The sequence below is a fragment of the Triturus cristatus genome, chromosome 2_2 (genome assembly GCF_964204655.1).
Source record: "Triturus cristatus chromosome 2_2, aTriCri1.1, whole genome shotgun sequence".
Taxonomy (NCBI): Eukaryota; Metazoa; Chordata; class Amphibia; order Caudata; family Salamandridae; genus Triturus; species Triturus cristatus.
Genome location: NC_140582.1, coordinates 818,841,103 through 818,860,991, shown reverse-complemented (window position 1 = coordinate 818,860,991; position 19,889 = coordinate 818,841,103). Strand labels below are relative to the sequence as shown.

The following is a 19,889-nucleotide window of genomic DNA, read 5'->3' as shown; positions in this document are numbered from 1 at the left end:
CTAAAGTGCATTATTGCAAGCTTAAACTATCCAGGCATTGTTAACATGTCAGACATGCATGTGAGTTTTCATTCCCCGTGGTTGCACTACCTGTGTGATTTATTTCCCTTTGTGGTGATGAAATGTATAACCAATTGTGTGCTGCACAAATGTGGGGCATGTGTGTTAATGTACTTTTCACTTTGTTATCCTCACAGGTTGATGCCCACCAGAAGCAGGAGATCTGGCTGACCATCGCCCGGGCTGTTCGTTCTGTGGGGGTCTACAAGCGCCGCATCCGCAACTGCCAGAAGAGGTGGCAGGACCTTCGGGGCTGGACCCGGAGGATAGCTAGAGTCTAGCTGAAGCTGTCATCTACACGCAGAAGGGGCGGACACCGGACCCTGACTCCCCACATGCTCCGGATACTGGCGGTGGTCTTCCCGGACCTGGATAGGCAGCTGAAGGCCAGACAGCAGCAGGAAGGGGGTAGGTCCATGCCTGATCTGTGTACTATGTCTGACATGCAAATAGCAGTCTTTTGTCCGGGTCACACTTCCACATTACATAGGTCTTGTAGTCTCAAAATCAGGTCCCTCATCTGTGTGATGCACCCCCCTCATCTGTTCCACAGGTGTGGCCCCTACGGTCTGTTGCTTGTGTCACTAGGGCACTGTGTCCCTGCAGTCAGCTATGTTTCAGGTACCAGTCAGCAACAGTTCCTGTGACTCTGTTGTGTGTTTCATGTGTGGTTCAATTGTTTACACAATGTCTGAGAACTGTGTGTCCCCTTGAGATGTGTACCAATTGCTGGTCTGACTTGCAACATGTTTCTGGGGTATTCAAAACAAAACCATACAGCAGGGGCCTCCAATTTTTGGGCTTCAGGAGTATGTATATCAAGTATGTCACAATTGCTTAGCCACCTGACTACTGTCCGGGCCAAAACACTGTTTCATTCAGTCCTGCCCAGTCATGCCCCCTCAAGGGTATTCAGAAACACTCTGTAATCCCACTCCTGTGTATGAAATTGCAGGTTGTGCTTAGTGACATGTGCCCTCAGGTGTCTGCCTCTGTGTCATTAGGGTGTGGCTTGTTGCTGCGTACAACTGGGGTGTCCATGATTCAGAGGGTCAGCATGACATCTGCAATGTGACTGTGGGAGACAAGACCCGTGTGACATATAGGTGTGTGATCATCTGACAGCACACAATGGTGTATGCAACTGTGTCCCTCATGCAGCTGGGTTATATGCATGGCAGACTGTGATGTGTTAATGTACATGGATTTGTGTTTGCTGAGACTCATATGAATGATTTTCATTATGTGTGGTCTTCTGGGTCCTGGATATGTTGTTTGCATGGGATGGGCAAGTGCGCTGGTCATCTGCAGAGTCCGATTTACCCCTAAGCTAGGATTGTGAGTCAGTGCATATTGTTGTTGTCTGGATGCCCTGTCCCTGTGACAGGGGACAGTGTTGCCTGACTTTCAGGGCATCCCAGTGCCATGGCATTGAACTTGCTATGAGTGAGTCTGCGTTGTGTTCAAGTGTGCACCATGCACCCCATTGTGGCCTTGCCCATCTGGACATGACTACATCATAGTGTGTGTTGCTGGCATGCATCCCAAACATGTGAAATGAGTCTCTGCCCATCCCTTCATCCGGACACCTGTACTGAGTCAGTCGCAAGAGATGTGCTGTGAGTCTAGTGACATACTCCTACATGTTCACTTGCATGTACATCTAATGTGTGGGTGGTGCATGTTGGCACATTGGTGTGTTAGTATCCAACATGCAACGGACATATGTGTGAAAGTCAAGGAGGGATATGTGTGCCATGGTTGATGTTGAAAATGACATTTGTCTCATCCTAAACAGTGTCAGCACTTTGAGCTGTGTTCAGCTGATGATGCCAGGGCTTGCCCTGTGATGTGATGTACTCACTGTGGTGTGTGCAGTTGGGGCAGGTGACTGATGTAGTTCTGTTACTTCCTATTCCTATCCAGATACATCCACGGCCACAGGAGGGGACAGCTCCACGGACCAGAAGGAGCCACAGAGCCTTACAGGGACAGAAGGAGAGGAGTCAGGTGGACCCAGTGGCATGGAGGGCGAGTTGAGCCACACAGAGGAGTCGTCAGCACCATCCCCCCCAGCTGAAAACCACAGCAGATCTGAGGATGACTCCCCTGTGGAGGCGGGTGTCAGCAGCCACCAAACCCCAGCTAGTGAGGCTGTCTCCGCCACCACCCCCCTCCCATCGGCTTCCATCCCAGAGGTCCCTGTGGGCTCTGGTGTTCGTGAGCATGTCTCCTTTGTGCAAGGCACCGCACCCCCTGCCCCTGTGTCCCCTGCTGCGCTGAGTGAGGAGTCTGTGGACTTACTTCGACAGATCCATGTAGGGCAGACGTCGATGCTGAAGGTCCTCCATGCACACACAGGTCTGTTGACACAACTGGTGTCATTCATGGAGGGCATTTCCTCGGGCATGTCTTCCCTACAGAGGACCAACCAGTCCGTGGCCTCCTCCCTGGCGGCAGCAGTGTCCCTCCTCCAACAGCCCCACACCCCTCCTACCCCTGCACCACCCACGATTCCTAGCACACTACCTGTTCCAAGCACAGAAACCCCCAAACCAAGGGCTAGACGTGCACACAAGCAAGCGCAGGGGACTGATTCCACACTCACAGGGGCTGGTTTGCTGACACACAAACAGACATCCACAACCACTCCACAGTCCTCCGAGACCTCTCCCTCCCAGCCCCCTTCCCTTGACTCACCTGCAACCCCATCCCCCCAGAAGCTCTTCCTCTGTGACCTTGGCCTCTTCCCCACCGACCCAGCAGATCCTGATTAGAAGGGGAAGAGGAAGTCCCCACACACAGAAGGGAGTGTCCCTCACACCCGGACACCCTCCCCCAGGCGCAGTCAGACCGAGACGCCCACCCGCAAGTCTCCCCAGCGCAAGAAGAGCAAGATCCACCCGCCAGCACGCAGCTCCAAGGCAAAGTCTCCGTCCTCCATCCCCCAGGCCACCACTCCAGAGGTTCCCCCGCAACTCCCTGCCCCGGGTTCCCCCACACACAGATACACAATCCCCAAAATGCTAAGGCCATCCCCCCCTAGCACTTGCTCCTCCACACCTGGTCAGACAGTTGATGCCACTGATGCGGGGACCGTGTCCCCCCCCCCGGCCATGCCGACCTCACCTGTCCCCCATTTCGCTCCCATGGATGTAGGCACTGCTTTGGAGTCCACGACCACCCCGTCTGACTTGGGCACTGCAGTGGTGAGCCAATCCACTCCATCTGACCTGCCCACTGGAGTTGTGCCGGCACCCACCCCATCTGACTTGTGCCCCACAGTTGTGACTGCACCCACCACTTCAGTCAGCTCCACTGCAGTTGCAAGTGTCTCGCCTGCATCCCCCACCTCTTCACTGCCTCCTTCTGCTGCGCCCTGATCCTGTCCCTGCGGTGCCTGGCCTGCCCCCATGTATGCCCCTCCGAGGGGATGACCCTGGTCCTTAGCAGTGCAGGCAAGCAAGGTGTGACAGTTGTCACTCTAGTTCACTCCTTGGCATTTTAACATGGACTGGCCATTGGCCTTTTGGTTGCACAAACGTTTAGCATTTCATATACTGAATTTGTCACTCTAGTTCACTCCTTGCCATTTGGACATGGACTGGCCATTGGCCTTTTGGTTGCACAGACATTTAGCATTTCATATACTGAATTTGTGACTCTAGTTCACTCCTTGCCATTTGGACATGGACTGGCCATTGGCCTTTTGTTGGAACAGACGCTTCACTTTTCATATGCTAAATAAAGCTTTTTACTTTGTCCCTGTGAACTTGATTTAGCTGTACATCATGTTGATGTTGTTTTACATGCCCTTGCACCTGTAATGCTTGGTTTACAATGTTGCATACTGATGTGTTGATGTGAGGTACTCCCTGTGGTCCATGAGATATGTATCCTATTCTGGTGGGTATCCATGTCATCCATTGCAGCTACCTGGGTGTGTCTGGATCAACTATTTGTGTACATCTCTCTGTGAGCATTTCATTGGCATGGTCACATCTGTGGCTTGCACCCCTGCACATATGATGTGCTTACCATTGTCCAAATTGTCACTTCAACATACTTCGTGCTCATCACTACTGGCCCTACAGGTGTGGCATCATTGTAATAGGAGCAACTGGGTCCTCTGTGCAACTTGCTAGACATATGTTTTGGGTATGTGCAGCTGACTTAGGGGAGACTCCCGTACCCAGGCAGTTGTGACCAGAGCCTTCATTGTGTGGTAACTGATGGCTGACTGACCAAGTGTTCTGCAGACATGAGTGGAACTTGCAGTGAATATGTTTGGCACAGCTGGGCTCCCACAGGAGTTGTGTCCCCTCAAGTTAGTGTGTTGTCCAGTGACATGGCCTGGGCCCATGGTGTGTGTTGTATGTGCATGTGTGTGTGTCCACATTCCTGTTCATACACAGACTGGGTTCCCTTGAAATGTTCCTGTTGTTGATGCTTGCTGAGTGGTACTGGGTTCATCCCACTACTTTTCCAATGGGCTACCAGATGTGTGGGTGCACGACACACTACTGTTAATTGGTGTATCATCATTGTGATTTGTCAGTTCTGAGTGGCGATGATGTTGTCAGACACAGATGGGACACAGTCAGGGTTCCTCAAGGCACTTGTTTGTTCGTAATATCATGTAGTTGTCCCTAGGTGATAGTTTTCAGTGATTGAGACATTTGTATATGTGTTTGACTGTTCCTGTGTGACTGCTCCCACTTGTCGGGTTCACGGCAGCGATGCTGACAGGTGTCAGCATGGGTGCCTTGTGTTCCTCCTTGGCATCTGCATAGTCCTGGGACTGTGGCAGGGATTCTGAAGGTTACATGACCTTTGAGGTCATGGCCATGTACCGCATACTGTGCAGCGTGTCTGTCATTCCCCAGGGTTGTAAACAGTCCTTGTGTGATGTGTGTGTGCACCTTAGTTCCTGACAACATTCCTGTGTTTGTCATGGGTACATGTGCAATTTCACCTGTCCATGTGGACTTCACAGATACACATTGTTGTAGTTCAGGTGTGTGGTGTTGATGGTGGACTAATGTGAATGTTTGCATGGATGGTCCCCTAGCTCCCATTTGTCCATGGATGAGGGGCCATGCTGAGTGATTTGTGTTTGTGTATGTGTGATGTACGTTTGTGGCACAGGACACATGTCTGGGTTTCCCAGTTTGTATGACAGCTGCCTTTGTCATCACAGTGGAGGTGTCATGCATGCTTGTGTCACCCCACTGTCTGTTCCCTGGCGGTAGTGGAGGTGTGTGTCAGTCTCTTGCTGTGTTAGTTTGTTTTCATTCCAGCTTGTGTCACATGTGTCTGTTGTGCTTCCTCTTATCTCCCAACGCCTGATTGCCCACTGAGGGTGTCCCAATGATGGTTTACTTTTGTATGGCACTGTGTCCACATCTGTGTCACTGTGGTTCAGCCCCCCTCATGTGTTGTGTAGTTGCCTGGGGATACTGTGACACACACACACACATGTTGTGTCCGATGTGCATTGTGAGTTTGCCTGTTTGTGCATCTGCACCAGTGCATTGTTATTGCTGTTGTGGGCCTTGGTCTGGATGCTGTTTCTGTGATTTTCCCTGCTGTCCCTGTGAGTCATTTCACATCATTGTGCACATTCATCCTGGTTGTTGGGTGCCATTGCTGGCATGGAATGTGAGTTTGTGAGCTGACACCTACAGTCTACACATGTTGTTTTGATTGGTGTGTCTATTTTCGAGATGTGTGCATGCTTGGTGATGCTCACTTCTGCTGTTGTGTCTTTGTACGCTGTGTGCATTGTCAGCCCCCATGTGTTGTGCTTGTCTGCACATGGCTGAGAGTGTTATGTTTTCAGAGCACTGTTAGCCTCACCACATATCTGTGTGTATGGGACACAACCACTAGTTTGCCCCAGAAGTGTTTGATGTGTTGGGAGCAGGGATCATACATGCTTTTTGTTATTTGCAGCTTTGACCATGATGATACTTACCTTTTGGTCACTGTGTTGAGGGGGGGTTTGGTCCCCATCACCACAATGCTCGACATCGGCTGCATTTTGTGAGCCCCCACTTAACTTCTGCTGTACACAGTGAGGGGTGTTCTTTTTACATTGCCACAGTGCTATGGTGATGCTTGCCTTGTGTATGTAACACTCATGTGTTGGTCACACATGTGCTGTTACTTACATTGTATGCTCGTAGCCATAATCACTGTTGTGGGCATTTGTCACAGACTATACACTGTTGTCATGATGTCATGGGGGATGTATTTTGCGGACATACCTGATGTTTGCGTATGCTGGATGTGCTACGCATCACCCATCCTATGGCTGGGGGTGGCAGGGGTGATGGGCAACATAAGCACTATGGGTGGGGGTGGCAGGGGTGATGGGCTACATAGTCCCTATGGGTGAGGGTGGCAGGGGTGATGGGCAACAGGTCCCCTGTGAGTGGGGGTGGCAGGGGTGATGAGCAACATAAGCTCTGTGAGTGGGGGTGGCAGGGGTGATGGGCAACATAAGCACTATGGGTGTGGGTGGCAGGGGTGATGGGCAACATACGCCCTGTGAGTGGGGGTGGCAGGGGTGATGGGCAACATAAGCACTATGGGTGTGGGTGGCAGGGGTGATGGGCAACATAAGCACTATGGGTGTGTGTGGCAAGGGTGATGGGCAACATAATCCATGTGAATGGGGGTGGCAGGGGTGATGGGCAACATAAGCACTATGGGTGTGGGTGGCAGGGGGTGATGGGCAACATAAGCCCTGTGAGTGGGTGTGGCAGGGGTGATGGACAACATAGTCCCTGTGAGTGGGGGTGGCAGGGGTGATGGGCAACATAAGCCCTGTGAGTGGAGGTGGCAGGGGTGATGGGCAACATAAGCACTATGGGTGTGGGTGGCAGGGGTGATGGGCAACATAAGCCCTGTGAGTGGGGGTGGCAGGGGTGATGGGCAACATAGTCCCTATGGGTGGGGGTGGCAGGGGTGCTGGCCATGCAACCCCTATGGTGGCCTGTTGTTAGTGGCCAGGATATGGATCCCCTGTGTGTGTGTGCCATTTTGCGGGTACGTGCCGTTTGTTTATGTGGTAGGTGTCTGACTTACCGCCTGCGCCGTCGGCGTCGGTCCCTGATCCGGTCAAAGATGTAGAGTACTGGTATGACCTGCGCGATGGGATTCATGTTGTGTTCGTGTCGTACACGCTGCTTGTTGCTCCGTCTCGTACCCGCTGCAAGCTGGTCCGTCTCGTAGCCGTGTATTGATTTGTGGCGCGAATCGTAGCTGATATGCTTGTATTCCGGATGCTGTGACGTGCCGTACGTGACGACCCGTCCGGCGCGTAGGAAGTACGCATCGTACTTGTAATGCCGGAAACTGCTATGGATACTGCTTCCGGGCGACACGGTTCCTCTTTATGAGTTACGGCTCGGACGGAGAATGGGGCTTGATTCACAGCCTATGTGTCGGTCGTGTTTTTGGCAGTTATGTGCATTGTACTTCCTATACAGGACGGACCGGCTCCGGGGACGTGTCGGTCGCACGGTAAGGCTACGGACAGCTGTCCGACCGGCCATCGGAATCGGCCCCAGAGTGTGAAATCCAAAGCCACTACAGTGGATGAATTCGAGAAGTGGTCAAAGAAAAAAATGTAATAGAAAAGAGAAAGAAGATCAGTCATGGCCGGTGCAGGTAAAAGCGGTAGGGCTGCGGCAGGGCAGGGGTTGGGGGGTGAAATCGACAGATGACGACGAGGGAAAATAAAAAATAAAAAAACACTTACCTTGAGCTCGCCGCATCGCCAACTCAGCGATGCGTAAGCGCAAGTTAAGTGGTTTTCTTTTTTTTCTTCTTCTTTTTTTCCCCACATTGTCGTCAGTCTACTTCACACCCCCAGCCTCCGCCCCACAGCTCTTACCAATACCGGCCATGATTAGAGAAGACCCTGCATAACATGACATGAGCTGAGATAAAATGTAGCTGTGAAACTGACTCCACCTGAGGTCTTTCAGAAAGATAAAAATAAGTCAATGATGGGACTTTCTTTCATTGGCCTACGTCATGAATCGATCAAGAAGCTCAGGCATGACCGGGATCCTATACACTCGGGGTTGATTGCCCTCCTGAGTTTGTACAGAGACCACTTTGTTCCTCAAGCAGGCCTGTCGAAAATATCCTCAGGTGATGAAATTGGTCAGCTGAAGTGATGCTGTAGACTCAACTCAGGAAGAAAAGGATGACATGAAATTGTGCAGCAATGTGCTAATGGTAAATCGCTCAGAAAATATTTTCTCAACAGTTCATAACTGTATGTTTGAACTCCTGAGGAGTAAAAGGTTATGCCGCTCTATTAACATGTTAATTATATTAGTTAGGGTTTTGTACAGTCTGGCCCTTCTCGTGCTTTCTCCTCTTCCTATTGTGCATGGTGGTACCATGATCTCAGGACACTTTTAAGGGATTGCATCCGTTTATTTCTTTTTGCAATGTTTGCCTGGCTCATAATCTCTCATCATGTTGACTTTGGAGTTGCTTGTGTCACATTCTAAATAGGATAATTAGTTCTTAATTAGTAAAACTGCTTATGCAATTTACCTATATTTGATTTGAGTAGTGTTAATTCTTTACCTGATTTAACTCACTTTGGATTCAGTGTGAATGCAAGTGCATTTTGAAAGGGTGTTGTTCTATTCTAATGTATCGAAATAAAAAAATTGAAAGTATTCCACAGAGAGGCATAAAGCAACAACGGATTTCACATTTCACATATTTTTGCGAAAACGAAGAAAGTATCATACTGATAAATAGATAAATACATTAAGGCTTAAATGTACCCTTTTTCCAGAAGTTCCTGAAATGTTGTAACATTCCTGTTGGTCCAATCAGGCATGAGGTGTAGCCATTCCTTGTGCTGAGATTGGTCATTTACTTCTACTGTTTGTGCCTTCGATGGACCCCTGCGACAAGAGAAGGTTTACATGAACTTAAATATTAATATTTGGTCATTAATTTAGTTAACAGTTTGATTACAATATTCGTCTGTCACAGCAAGTGATTGTGAAATGATCACTGAAAAGCATGCAATGATCATTCTCTTCCACCTTCTACCAATACTGACGGCTTCCACAGGGCCTCAGGACACGCAACGAATGATGCAACTATTATTTTTTTGCGCAAGTTGGGATTTGTTTTTTCTTTTAGCAGATCTGAGGTGAATGTTTCCATCCCCACAACTGTACTATTGATGTATTTGTTTATTTAAATATAGAGGATAGATTCCATTTAAGATTTACTTCTGGTGAATGGAAAGCCGTCATCCTGGAAGCAATATCAAAGGTATGAAGTGTTGAAGAGGACTTGGTGAGTGGGGCCAGGTCACAGGCAAGGAGCGTAGGGCTTAATGTTTATTGAATTGCAGAGGTTCTTGTGCACTATTACTCGATTGTTTTAGTGTGTGCGTTTGGATTTACCTAGCATAGTTGTGTTAAATGGTGCGGTTTCTTTTTTTGTCATGTGTAAAATATTGTCAACAAATTTGGAATTTCAGCTATAGAATGGAACTTATTTAGGTCTCGATACTTGTAGAGTAAGGGAGGTGCATTAATAATCCCACTTCTGAAACTACAATTACCAGGAGGTATAGTAATTTTGGTTGTCAGATTACCAGCCCTGTATGAGTTATGTACTCCTGAATGGGGAGTAGCAGCAATAATCTGAATTTTTACACTGAACCCCCCCCCCCCCCCAACTCCCACAGCTTACCTCCATTCTGGGTAGATTTCACCAGGTTTTATTTGATTTATTTATTTTATATAATGTGTTTTATATAGCGCTGGCGGGACCCATAGGTATCAGACAGTGGTACATTCGGTTACACAATGTTACAGAAAATGATAACAATTACACATTCTATCAAAAATAAGCAACACATTAAAAGAGGAAAGAAAGTTGAGAGGAGGAGTGGGTAAAGGGGAAGTGTGAAGGGGAGGATGAGGGAAAATAAATAGGTTAAATAGGTTACATACTGATTACATAGTCGCGACAAAAAGTAGTCAAGGTGCAGTAAAAAAAGACAGTTGCAAGGACATTGGGTAGAGGGGGACAAAAGTAGTGTTAAGAGAGAGGGAGCGGGGATAGGAGGGGATGGAGGAACGGCAGACCAGAACAAAGGAGAAACATTAGAGGATCGTCAGGGGGGAACGAGGGGACAGGGAAGAGGATAAAGGATCAACAAGATGGCGGATCCGGGTCCGGAGGAGTCGGCGGAGATCAGCGACAAAGTGGCGGGCAGGGCGAAGGACAAAAGTCACAAAGTCCATAGAAGTAGCCCAGGGAACCCGAGTCAAAAGTGCACAAGGGAAGTCAAAGGGGGGTACGCAGTTCAAAAGTCAAAGGCGGGAGGAAGGGAGAAGAGGCGTGCAGGCTCGGAACCACTGGGGAATCGGGGAAGGCACTTTGCTGGCCGTGGCACCCGTGCCCCCATACCTGGAAAAGGTCTCCTGGGATTCCGAAGTCAGGGACGAGGTGGAGCACATCCAGGTAGACAGCCGGAATGGGGAGGCAGCGAGGCGGCAACAAGGACTGGCAGGCAGCTGATGCAGACAGAGCTGCGCCTTGGCTGGCCCTACCATTATTCACCAGCGGCGACCCGCACCGAGGCAGCAAGCAGAGGGAGAGAACAGCAGCAGCGGGACGAGGAAAGTCTTTCCCCGATGTCCAGCTGGGAAGGTGACGGCAGTGGGAGAACCCAGGCCTGACTCCTCGATAGCCGAACCAGGCGGCTCCATTGGGCATCGGCCAAGACGTCTCGAAGTCCCGGGAAAAGTGGAAGTCACGCCTAAGAGCAATTCATCACCATCCGGAGCCATTTGAAGGGGCCAAAGCTGCTCCGAGGTTGAATGAACACCAGGCGGACGGTGCGCTCCGAGTGAGGTGGACGAGTCGGAAAGAGAGGCATCAGAGGTACGGTAATACATGCCCCAATATCCGGCTGGGTAGGAGACGGCCTTGTGGGAAACCTGGGCCAGACTCCCCTATAGCTGAACCGAGCGGCTCCACAGGGCATCGGCCAAGTCATCTCCGTGTCCGCTGTGAGGATACTGGAGAAAATTACGGGGAAAAAGGGGTTAAAGGGGTTTTAGGTCCAGGGCGGCAAACACGGACCGGGAGCTCCCGGCCGGAGCTCCTCACCGGGCGGCCATCTTCGTTGATGGAAAGAAAAAAGAAAAGCAATAGATGTCTACATGGCCATCGGGTGCCACATTCTTCCAGTCCAAAAGTTAGGAAAAATCTAATGAAATTTACCAAATACCCTGCTCTTAGCTTCTGCCGTTTGACTCAACTGCTCTGTATAACAGGAAGTACATGACTACTAGCTGACATAGGCATAGATGAAGGACTGAGAAAACCGATGTCTGCCTACACCAATATCAGGTTTTGGTGATGTCCCCAGGTTTTACCTGGGGACATCTGCACAGGGAAAGAAATCAGCACTTCAGTGTTCCTGGACTGCACGAAATCCATACTAGTGAACACAGTTTTTAAATTGCTAAGTGTTTTTAGAAATAGGTTTATCTGTTGGGGATAGTCCCGAATTATTTTACGTTTTCTACCCTACTTTGTTGTTCTTGCCGTTTTGGCTTTCCGGTCATACAAGGGTCTCCGATTGAGCAGAGAAAGCCAAAACTTACTGCTCCCACTTCCTCTTTCTCACCACAATTAGGAAAGTAGCGGTCTAGTTCAGAGCACCTCCTGCTATAAAACCTGATGACAGGTCAGGCAGACAGTGGTCACCGCAAGCACTGAACCTTCTCTAGTGAGCACTGTTTTTAAAATGTATAGTGTTTTTAGATTTTTTTTGGCTGAAATGTTTTATTTTTTCTAACCTACCTTGTTCTTGCCGTTTTGGCTTTCCGGTCTGCTGTGGCTCTCCCGATTGAGTGGAGAAAGCCAAAACTAACTTCTCCCACTTCCTCTTACATGCCGCCATTAGGGAGGTAGTGGTCTAGTCCACAGCACCTTCTGCTATAAAACTCAATGACGGGTCGGGTGCACAGTGGTAACCGCAAGCACTAGTGTATTGAACCGCAATCTACTCCGATAAAGGCATCGGTAGTTGCACAACCTTTTACCTACATTTGTCCTACCATTGTTCTACATAACGATTCTGGGGCTGACCTTTTACCTAGTTAGGTGCCGCATAAATGTTGTGTGGTTTTCTTCCGAAAACTAGACTCATTATTATGCATGAGGATTCTCAGTATCACAGTAGGATTACCATCTTCTGCATAATCACTCTGCATAAGGGTCCCCACTATCGTCATCCTTGGCCAACATGCCCACAGTACCATGACACATCTAGGTAGAACCCCTGAGGTTACCTTTCGGGTGTATAAGTACCCCATCTTTGCTGGGCCAACCTGAGGTGAAGAAGCTTCCATGCTGACACACTGACATGAGAAGTTGGGGTTCCTGCACGCAGACACTCCAGCACACATTGGTCTGACTTCCTTCGCGGGGTATCTAACTAGAAGACCAAGACAGGGTCCTTTGTTCTCTCACATCAGGTAATGGGGTTGGCTCTTTCCTAGGGGGATTCCTGGCTATACAACTATATACATGCTTGGTACACTTAGGTACATCTAGTTAGGGCTTGCATCGTAGGAGTACGCATTATTATTGTCATGTATCTATATGCCTAGATATATTCATTGTTTTAGCACTATGGTAGAATTCTACCTTCTATTTACTCTATTGGTGCTTATAACTGTTTCTCATCTGTTTCTAGCTAATGGTTGTTGCAGCACACGTATTTTATACTAGAATGATGCTGGTTCAATAAATACTTATTAAAAATGTCCCCATCGTTTATATCTCTCTGAGAGCTAGTAAGCACAAGTGACTGAGCGAAAAGTACTGTACTGTTTCCACGATCCCTGAGGGGTCAAGGTTGTCATGTTCTATAGTTGCCAGAAACTATTCTCTCCTTGGTGAGGCTGTGGGGCTTGTAGTGGCACTGTGAGCTAGCTGGTCTACAGAATAACATATCCTTTGGGGTTGTTTCGGAATCGGTCTGGACACCAATCCCTTAGTCTATGTTGTCTAAACGTGCAGATCCTATAAAGATTTGTAGGAACTACACAGCACTAGTAAGCACTCTTTTTAAACTGCAAAGTGTTTTTAGAAATAGTTTTATCTCTTGGGGATAGTCCCAAATTATTTTACTTTTTTCTAACCTACCTTGTTGTTCCCGCTGTTTTGGCTTTCTGGTCCACCGCGGGTCTCCCGATTGAGCAGAGAAACCTAAAACTAATTGCTCCTACTTCCTCTTAAATACATCCAGTTAGGGAGATAGTGGTATAATTCAATGCACCTCCAGCTTTAAAACCCGAAGACTGGTCGGGGGTGCAGAGGTCACCTCAAGCACTGCACCTTCTCTCGTGAGCACTGTTTTTAAACTGCAAAGTCGTGTTAGAAATAGTTTTATCTGTTGGTGATAGTCCTGAATTGTTTTACTTTTTCTAACCTACCTTGTTGTTCTCACCGTTTTAGCTTTTCGGTCCACTGCAGGTCTCCTGACTGAGCAGAGAAAGCCAAAACAAACTGCTCCCACTTCGTCTAACATGGCGCCACTAGGGAGGTAGCAGTCTAGTTCACTGCACCTCCTGCTATAAAACCTGATGACGGGTCGGGCGCACAGAAGTCACTGCAAGCACTGAACCTTCGTGAGTGAGCGCTGTTTTTAAACTGCAAAGTGTTTTTTAGGAATATTTTTATCTGTTAGGGATAGGCCTGAATTGTTTTACTTTTTTCTACCCTACCTTGTTGTTTTGCCTTTTTGGAACGTCGCAGGTCTCCCAATTTAGTGGAGAAAGCCAAAACGAACTCCTCCCACGTCCTCTTACATGCCGCAATTGGGGAAGTAGCAGTCTAGTTCACTACACCTCCTGCTATAAAACCCCTATGACAGGTCGGGCACACGAATGGCACGCCAAAGACAAGCCCATCTGCACCCGTTCATGCCCAACGGTCCCCAGGAGCCGGGACACCTGTTCCTTTTTCCTCCAATGCTAGCCTTCCTAGTATTACCTACTCCTCTATGGCATTTCTTAAAATTGTTGAGAGATGTAGGCTTCTACTATTGTTGAATCAAGGTTGTTCAAACTGTTTTCAGCAAATGTTAGAAGGTCCTATGAGCTGCTATAAATGTAAATATAGCTGCAAGACTCAAGGGTGTCTGCACGTTCCACAACTCTTTCCATTAACCCTTGTCTTTCCAACACTTGTCTTGAGCTACACAATTTTTTGGTGTGCACCTTTCACACTGGCAGTCGGTTGTTTTCATTCCAGGTGTTCCGCATTGTTTGGTCCTGATGAGACCCCTTATTGCCCTTGGGGTCGAAACGTCGTCGACACGTATTACAAACGAACTTTCAGCCTTTTTGATTGTACTAGAGGACTGTTAACTCATGAGGCATAATTTCTTGTGGTCGTTGTGTATAAATTGAAACTTCCTTTTTATACGTCACCAACTGTCACTTCCCTTTCTTAGGTTCTAGGTTCACTTGGGACACTAAGCACACTGTCTGTTTGATTTACTGATGTAAAGAGTAAAGGCTCAGTAAAAGTACTTTTGGAAACTCATGGTGTATATGATGTTGACTCTTTCTCTGATTTTCCATTCCCACAACTCTGAAATGCATTTGGCGTTTCAGCGCTCGCAACGAAATTTGTTTACATTACTCCGGTCGGCCATGAGCCGGAGTTTACTACCCCCCACCTTACCCCTTCCCCGCCCGCCACAGCACTCCCTCCACGGGCCGCTACTGCCTTTAACATCTCAAATGCAGTAACCTGGGTAGAAGATTGCGGACTGGTCCAATAAAACCACAACATCGACCTCACTTCATTGAAAACAGTACACTTGTTATTGATAGCCCACTGAACACCATGCACTAGAATTTGGTTCATATGTTATACTTGACCATTTGTGGATGATACAAGGACATCTTTAAATGCTCAACATCACCAGCTTTAAGAAGCCTCTCAACTTCTTAATTGACAAATTGAACCCTATTATCAGGAATCGAGGATAACCTTATCTAAGGAAAATTTCTCTGAGGAATTCAACTACTTCTTTGGCATTAGGTTTGGGAACAAACTCAAATTCTGGCCACTTGGAATATAAATCCACCGCTATCAATTCAAAGTGATACTTATCAGGTAACCAACTGAACCGTCCGACCAAGTCAACACCTAATTTCTCCCAAGCTCTTGATGAAAATAGGCTGCAAGGGAGATTTCCTCACAACCAATCCCTTCTACGAACTTAAGACCGCACACTCACCTACAAAACAATCGACCTCCCTGTCCATTAAGGCCACCACAACATTTGCTTCAAACGTCTTTCCGTGAAAGTAGCGCCCATGTGTCTCTCATGAGCAATGTTAATGAACCTGAATCTTAACCCCACTTGAGGTAATAATTATTCACCCATAAGAAGAAGGCAGTTGTCCACTGACAATTCGTCAGATACTTTCCAGAACAGCTGACATGTGCTAAGAAGGGATTTCTTAGCAGGTCAACACTTAGCAATACAAGCAATAACTTTTTTCATAACTTCATCAGATGCCATCTCCTCTATCCACTCACGATCTGAACCTGCATACACTTCCTCCAGATCCAAAGCAGCAATCAAACAATTTTCATCCACTATTGCTACATGCTCCCCCTCATCATCCTGAATCACAAATCTAGATAAGAAATCTGCATGCACATTCTTGCCCCCTTGGATATGGACAATGTAAAAATTAAACTAATAGTTTTGTCGATAGCCTCAAAATCCTGGGAGTCTGTTCCTTGATTTTCTACCCAGACAAGATAGCATCCACAGGTGTATGCTGTGTTTTTAATAGTGAACCTCGTACCCCAAATTTAAGGTTGAAATATCTGACCTCCCACCAACAAGTCAGCAATTCCTTATCGATGTTGAAAACTGGATTTCAGCATCCCTCAATACCCTAGAAGCAAAGCAAAGCAAATCATGTTTTCTGCCAAATCATTTTCCTGTTTAAGCACAGCACCTAGACCATAGTTACAAGCATCTACAGAGATACAACTTTACAGTTTAGGATCAAAAGGTTTTAGAATTTTAGAACTGGCCAACTGTTTTTTAACCCATTTGAACGACTATTCATGTGAAATATCCCATCTGAAGTTAACGTCTTTCTTCAAAAGTACAGTCAACGGTTTAATGTGAGAGACATAATCTGGAATAAAACACAAATAAAACTCCCACATTTCCATGAACGATTTAAGAGTTCTATCCCTGGAAGCTTGAACATCCATTATCGCATTGACCAAACCGGGTCTTGGTTCAATGCCCTCTCTAGACATCACATGTCCCAAGTATTCAAACTTTATTTTTACATAACTCACATTTATCAATTTTAACCACAACCCCTTTTTCTTTCAGAATAGATAAGACACAATACAGAATGACTTCATGTTCTTCCTTAGTTTCAGAAAATATTAAAATGTCATCCTGGAATGCGACTACCCTTTCCACATTTCTGAACATTTGGTACAGGATTCTTTGGAAAACTGATGCCGCTGAGGCTAGGCTGAACAGAATCCTACGCTATTGGAAAGTACTCATGGGGGACACAAACATTGTATAATGCCTGGATTCTGGTTCAAGCATCATCTGGTGGTACGTGGAGTAAAGTTCCAACTTACTTAACCACTTCGCACTTCACACCGCCGTAAGCAAATCAGAAATCTTATGAAGCTGGTACAAATCAATCCAAATGGCCTTGTTCAAATTACATAAATCCACGCAAACTCTAAGTTCACCATTCCTCTAGCGAGCTACCACAAGAAGAGACAGCCATAGGGAAGACTCGATTGGTTCAATGACACCATTGTCACAAGGCTTCACCTGATCCTTTTCCAGGTCCTACCTAATGGAAAATTTAACTTTTTGCAATATGTGTTAGACAGGAATGGACCCTTCTTTAAATCTGAATTTATGTTGAAAACCTTTTATGGTTCCCACACTATCAGAAAATACCCTGAAGAATTGTGCACATACCTCTTCTACTTTTACGCAACTCTACTTTATTTCTTTGTCTTCTCCCACAATGGAAACCTGGTCCTTAGTACCAGGCCTTAAAACCATTTTGAACAGGCCCTGGTGAAACCACCCCAAAATACACTACCCTTTGACAGTTACTTAAACTTTTCCAAACATCTTTCTATCTCTAAAGGTCAACACTTCCTAAAAAAAAACCTGACAGATCAATGTGTCGCTCCCTCATAAGACACTGGAGCACGGTCTGGGGGTTCAAATATTCTGTCAAGCCATAAATCATTGAATAATTCCTGAGTAATGATTGTTATTCTCACTCCTGAGTCTACTAGCAATTTTGCTGATTTGTCACCAATTAGAATATCCACATATGGATCCACACAGGTAGAAGAATCACCTAATCCTACAGTGTCTTCGCTAACTACTAACACCATATCTAGGAGATCTTCTTGAATCTTGTTCTACTGGCCTTCATATGTTTCATCCCCAAGATTGGCTACTGCACCGTTACCTCTGCCAGTCTGTTTCACCTGACTCTGACATACCATGGTGAAATGCCCCACCTTATTGCAAACAATGCAAGTGACATTTCTAGCCAGATTCAATAATGCGTCACATTTCCACATCGAAAACATATATTAGTTTGTTTAAAATAATTCTTATCTTATCTGGTTTTGCACTCTAGGCTGCACAGAGTCCTTTACAATGACTTTCTCTTTCAGCCGTACAAGTTTCACAACTTCTGTTTTCTTATCTTTCTGCTTCTTCATGGACATTTGTGATGTTTCAATGTTTTTAACTATCTGCAATGTTTCCTCTAGAGTAGGATTAGTCAAAGACAATTTTTGTTGCATAGCCTTGTTTGAGCAATGGCATATAAACTGGTGACTCACCAACTGATCTGTAAAGTTATCAGAATGGCAATCTACCACTAGCCTCCTAAGAGCTGACACACACATGTTGACATTTTCTCCCATAAGATGATTCCTCATAAGAAATTTGTGTCTCAACACTACAATACTAGGTTGAATGTCAAAATCTTTCTCCAATTTGTTTATGCTTTCTGTTTACTCATCCAACTGTTCCTCTTTGGTACCTTATATGTCGGGTAAATGTTTAAATATGGCACGCCCCTCAAAACATAGGGAATAATTAAAACTTCTTCTGTTCTGAGCTAAACCTGTTCTTCAACACCACAGGTGGTTCCCCTGGTGACTCCAGAAAAGGTGGTGGTAGATTAACGGATTGCATGTTGACCCACTGGAACATCTGCTACTACAAATTGATCTTAAAAACTTCCCCAGTAAGCCAGTAACAGAACGTGCCTCTTAGAGTTAAGTAGGCTATGGTTCCAGATGCCATGTTGGTCCTAGAGGTAGTATAAAATCCCAGCTATGATCTAAAACCGGTTTTTCTCCATTAATTTATTACTGACTACTATTAGGAACGTTAAGTGCTATTGATAACCTTATGTATTGCTGCCAAAACACCGGAAGATTGGTAGCAGAGAGCTACACTCAGACGAGTTGATGCACACATCAATGATTTTCAAGCCGTGCACATGGGCATAATTGCTCCATAGCTAGAACACATTCCAAACCGTGCGTATTGGTGTCAATGCGCACTCAAATCAAAACTTGCGGCCGTGCATATTGGCATTAACTTTGACTATTAGCCAGTCTTGATGAGCACACAATGAAAATATGCAGCAGTGCGTTTCGGCATTAATAAGTAAACATGACAGTCACTGCAAGCGACACCAGCTGAACGTGTGTATCAGTATACACTGTAGCCTGGGGGCGTTGCCAGAACGTAGCAACGTCTCTTCGTGACATGTTGGCAAGGCTCCTATAGAAACCATGCAGCGGAGGGTCGCGGTCGAGTACTTGAAATGGCCGCTTGCTGGAACTTACCTGAACCGCATATGCAAAATGACCGGAGAGACACTGTTGAACCATCGTGACCAAAGGAGTAGTTGCAAGCTACTACTGATGCGGCTGATACCTTCCCTGAGCGGAAACGTTTCTGCCCTAAATATGGCAACAGCCATGCTAGTATTCACTAAACAAAGAAAGTTCTACTTGAGTTTTAATGTCCAGCGCCTCCGAGAGTCCTGTGGCAGCTCTACCGCTCGTCGCCAACAAATGTGTGATAAGTCACTTGACAAATGACCACACCAGCCAGTGTTTCTCACAATGTTTATTATACATGAAGAGCTGCCACCTGCAAGGCACACCACACTCTTTCCAACTGTAATAGAACCACCCTTTAGAACCTTCATCAGAACCAGACCCAGCATGACGTGAACACTACACTATCTAAATGTGAATAAGATCGTTCTCAGTCAGGTTTTAGAGCTGAGCACATCACCGAGTCGGCCTTAGTTGCCATGACAGACATCATCAGATGCCCGCTTGATGTCGACATCCCAGCAATGCTCATGCTCTTAGACCTATCAGCATTCCCACACTAAATTCCTTCTAAGATTACAAGAGATTGGGATTGCTGGGTCTGCATTGGCCTGGTTACTGAAAGACAGAGTGCAGGTTGTCTCGCTGGGAGCTTTCAAATTCAGGCCTAGTTTAGTCGATGAAGGGGTACCTCAGGGTTCATGTTTGAGCCCTAAACTATTTAACATTTATGTGGCACCCCTGCCAAAGTCATCAAAGCATATGGGTTTGATATCCTGTCATATGCGGACGTCATGCAGTTTGTCATTTCTTTTGATAAGGTTATTGACAAATTGAAGGACCTG

The 19,889-nt window shown here is 46.7% G+C and overlaps 1 protein-coding gene across 1 annotated transcript in view; it reads right to left on the bottom strand.

The window, feature by feature from the left end:
• CORIN (corin, serine peptidase) overlaps positions 1-19,889 on the bottom strand; it is a 1,570,916-nt gene that overhangs the window by 97,726 nt on the left and 1,453,301 nt on the right. The window contains exon 17 of the mRNA XM_085642146.1: positions 8,880-9,002. Within this exon, the coding sequence (XP_085498272.1) occupies positions 8,880-9,002 (123 nt within the window). The remainder of the gene's footprint in view (positions 1-8,879; positions 9,003-19,889) is intronic.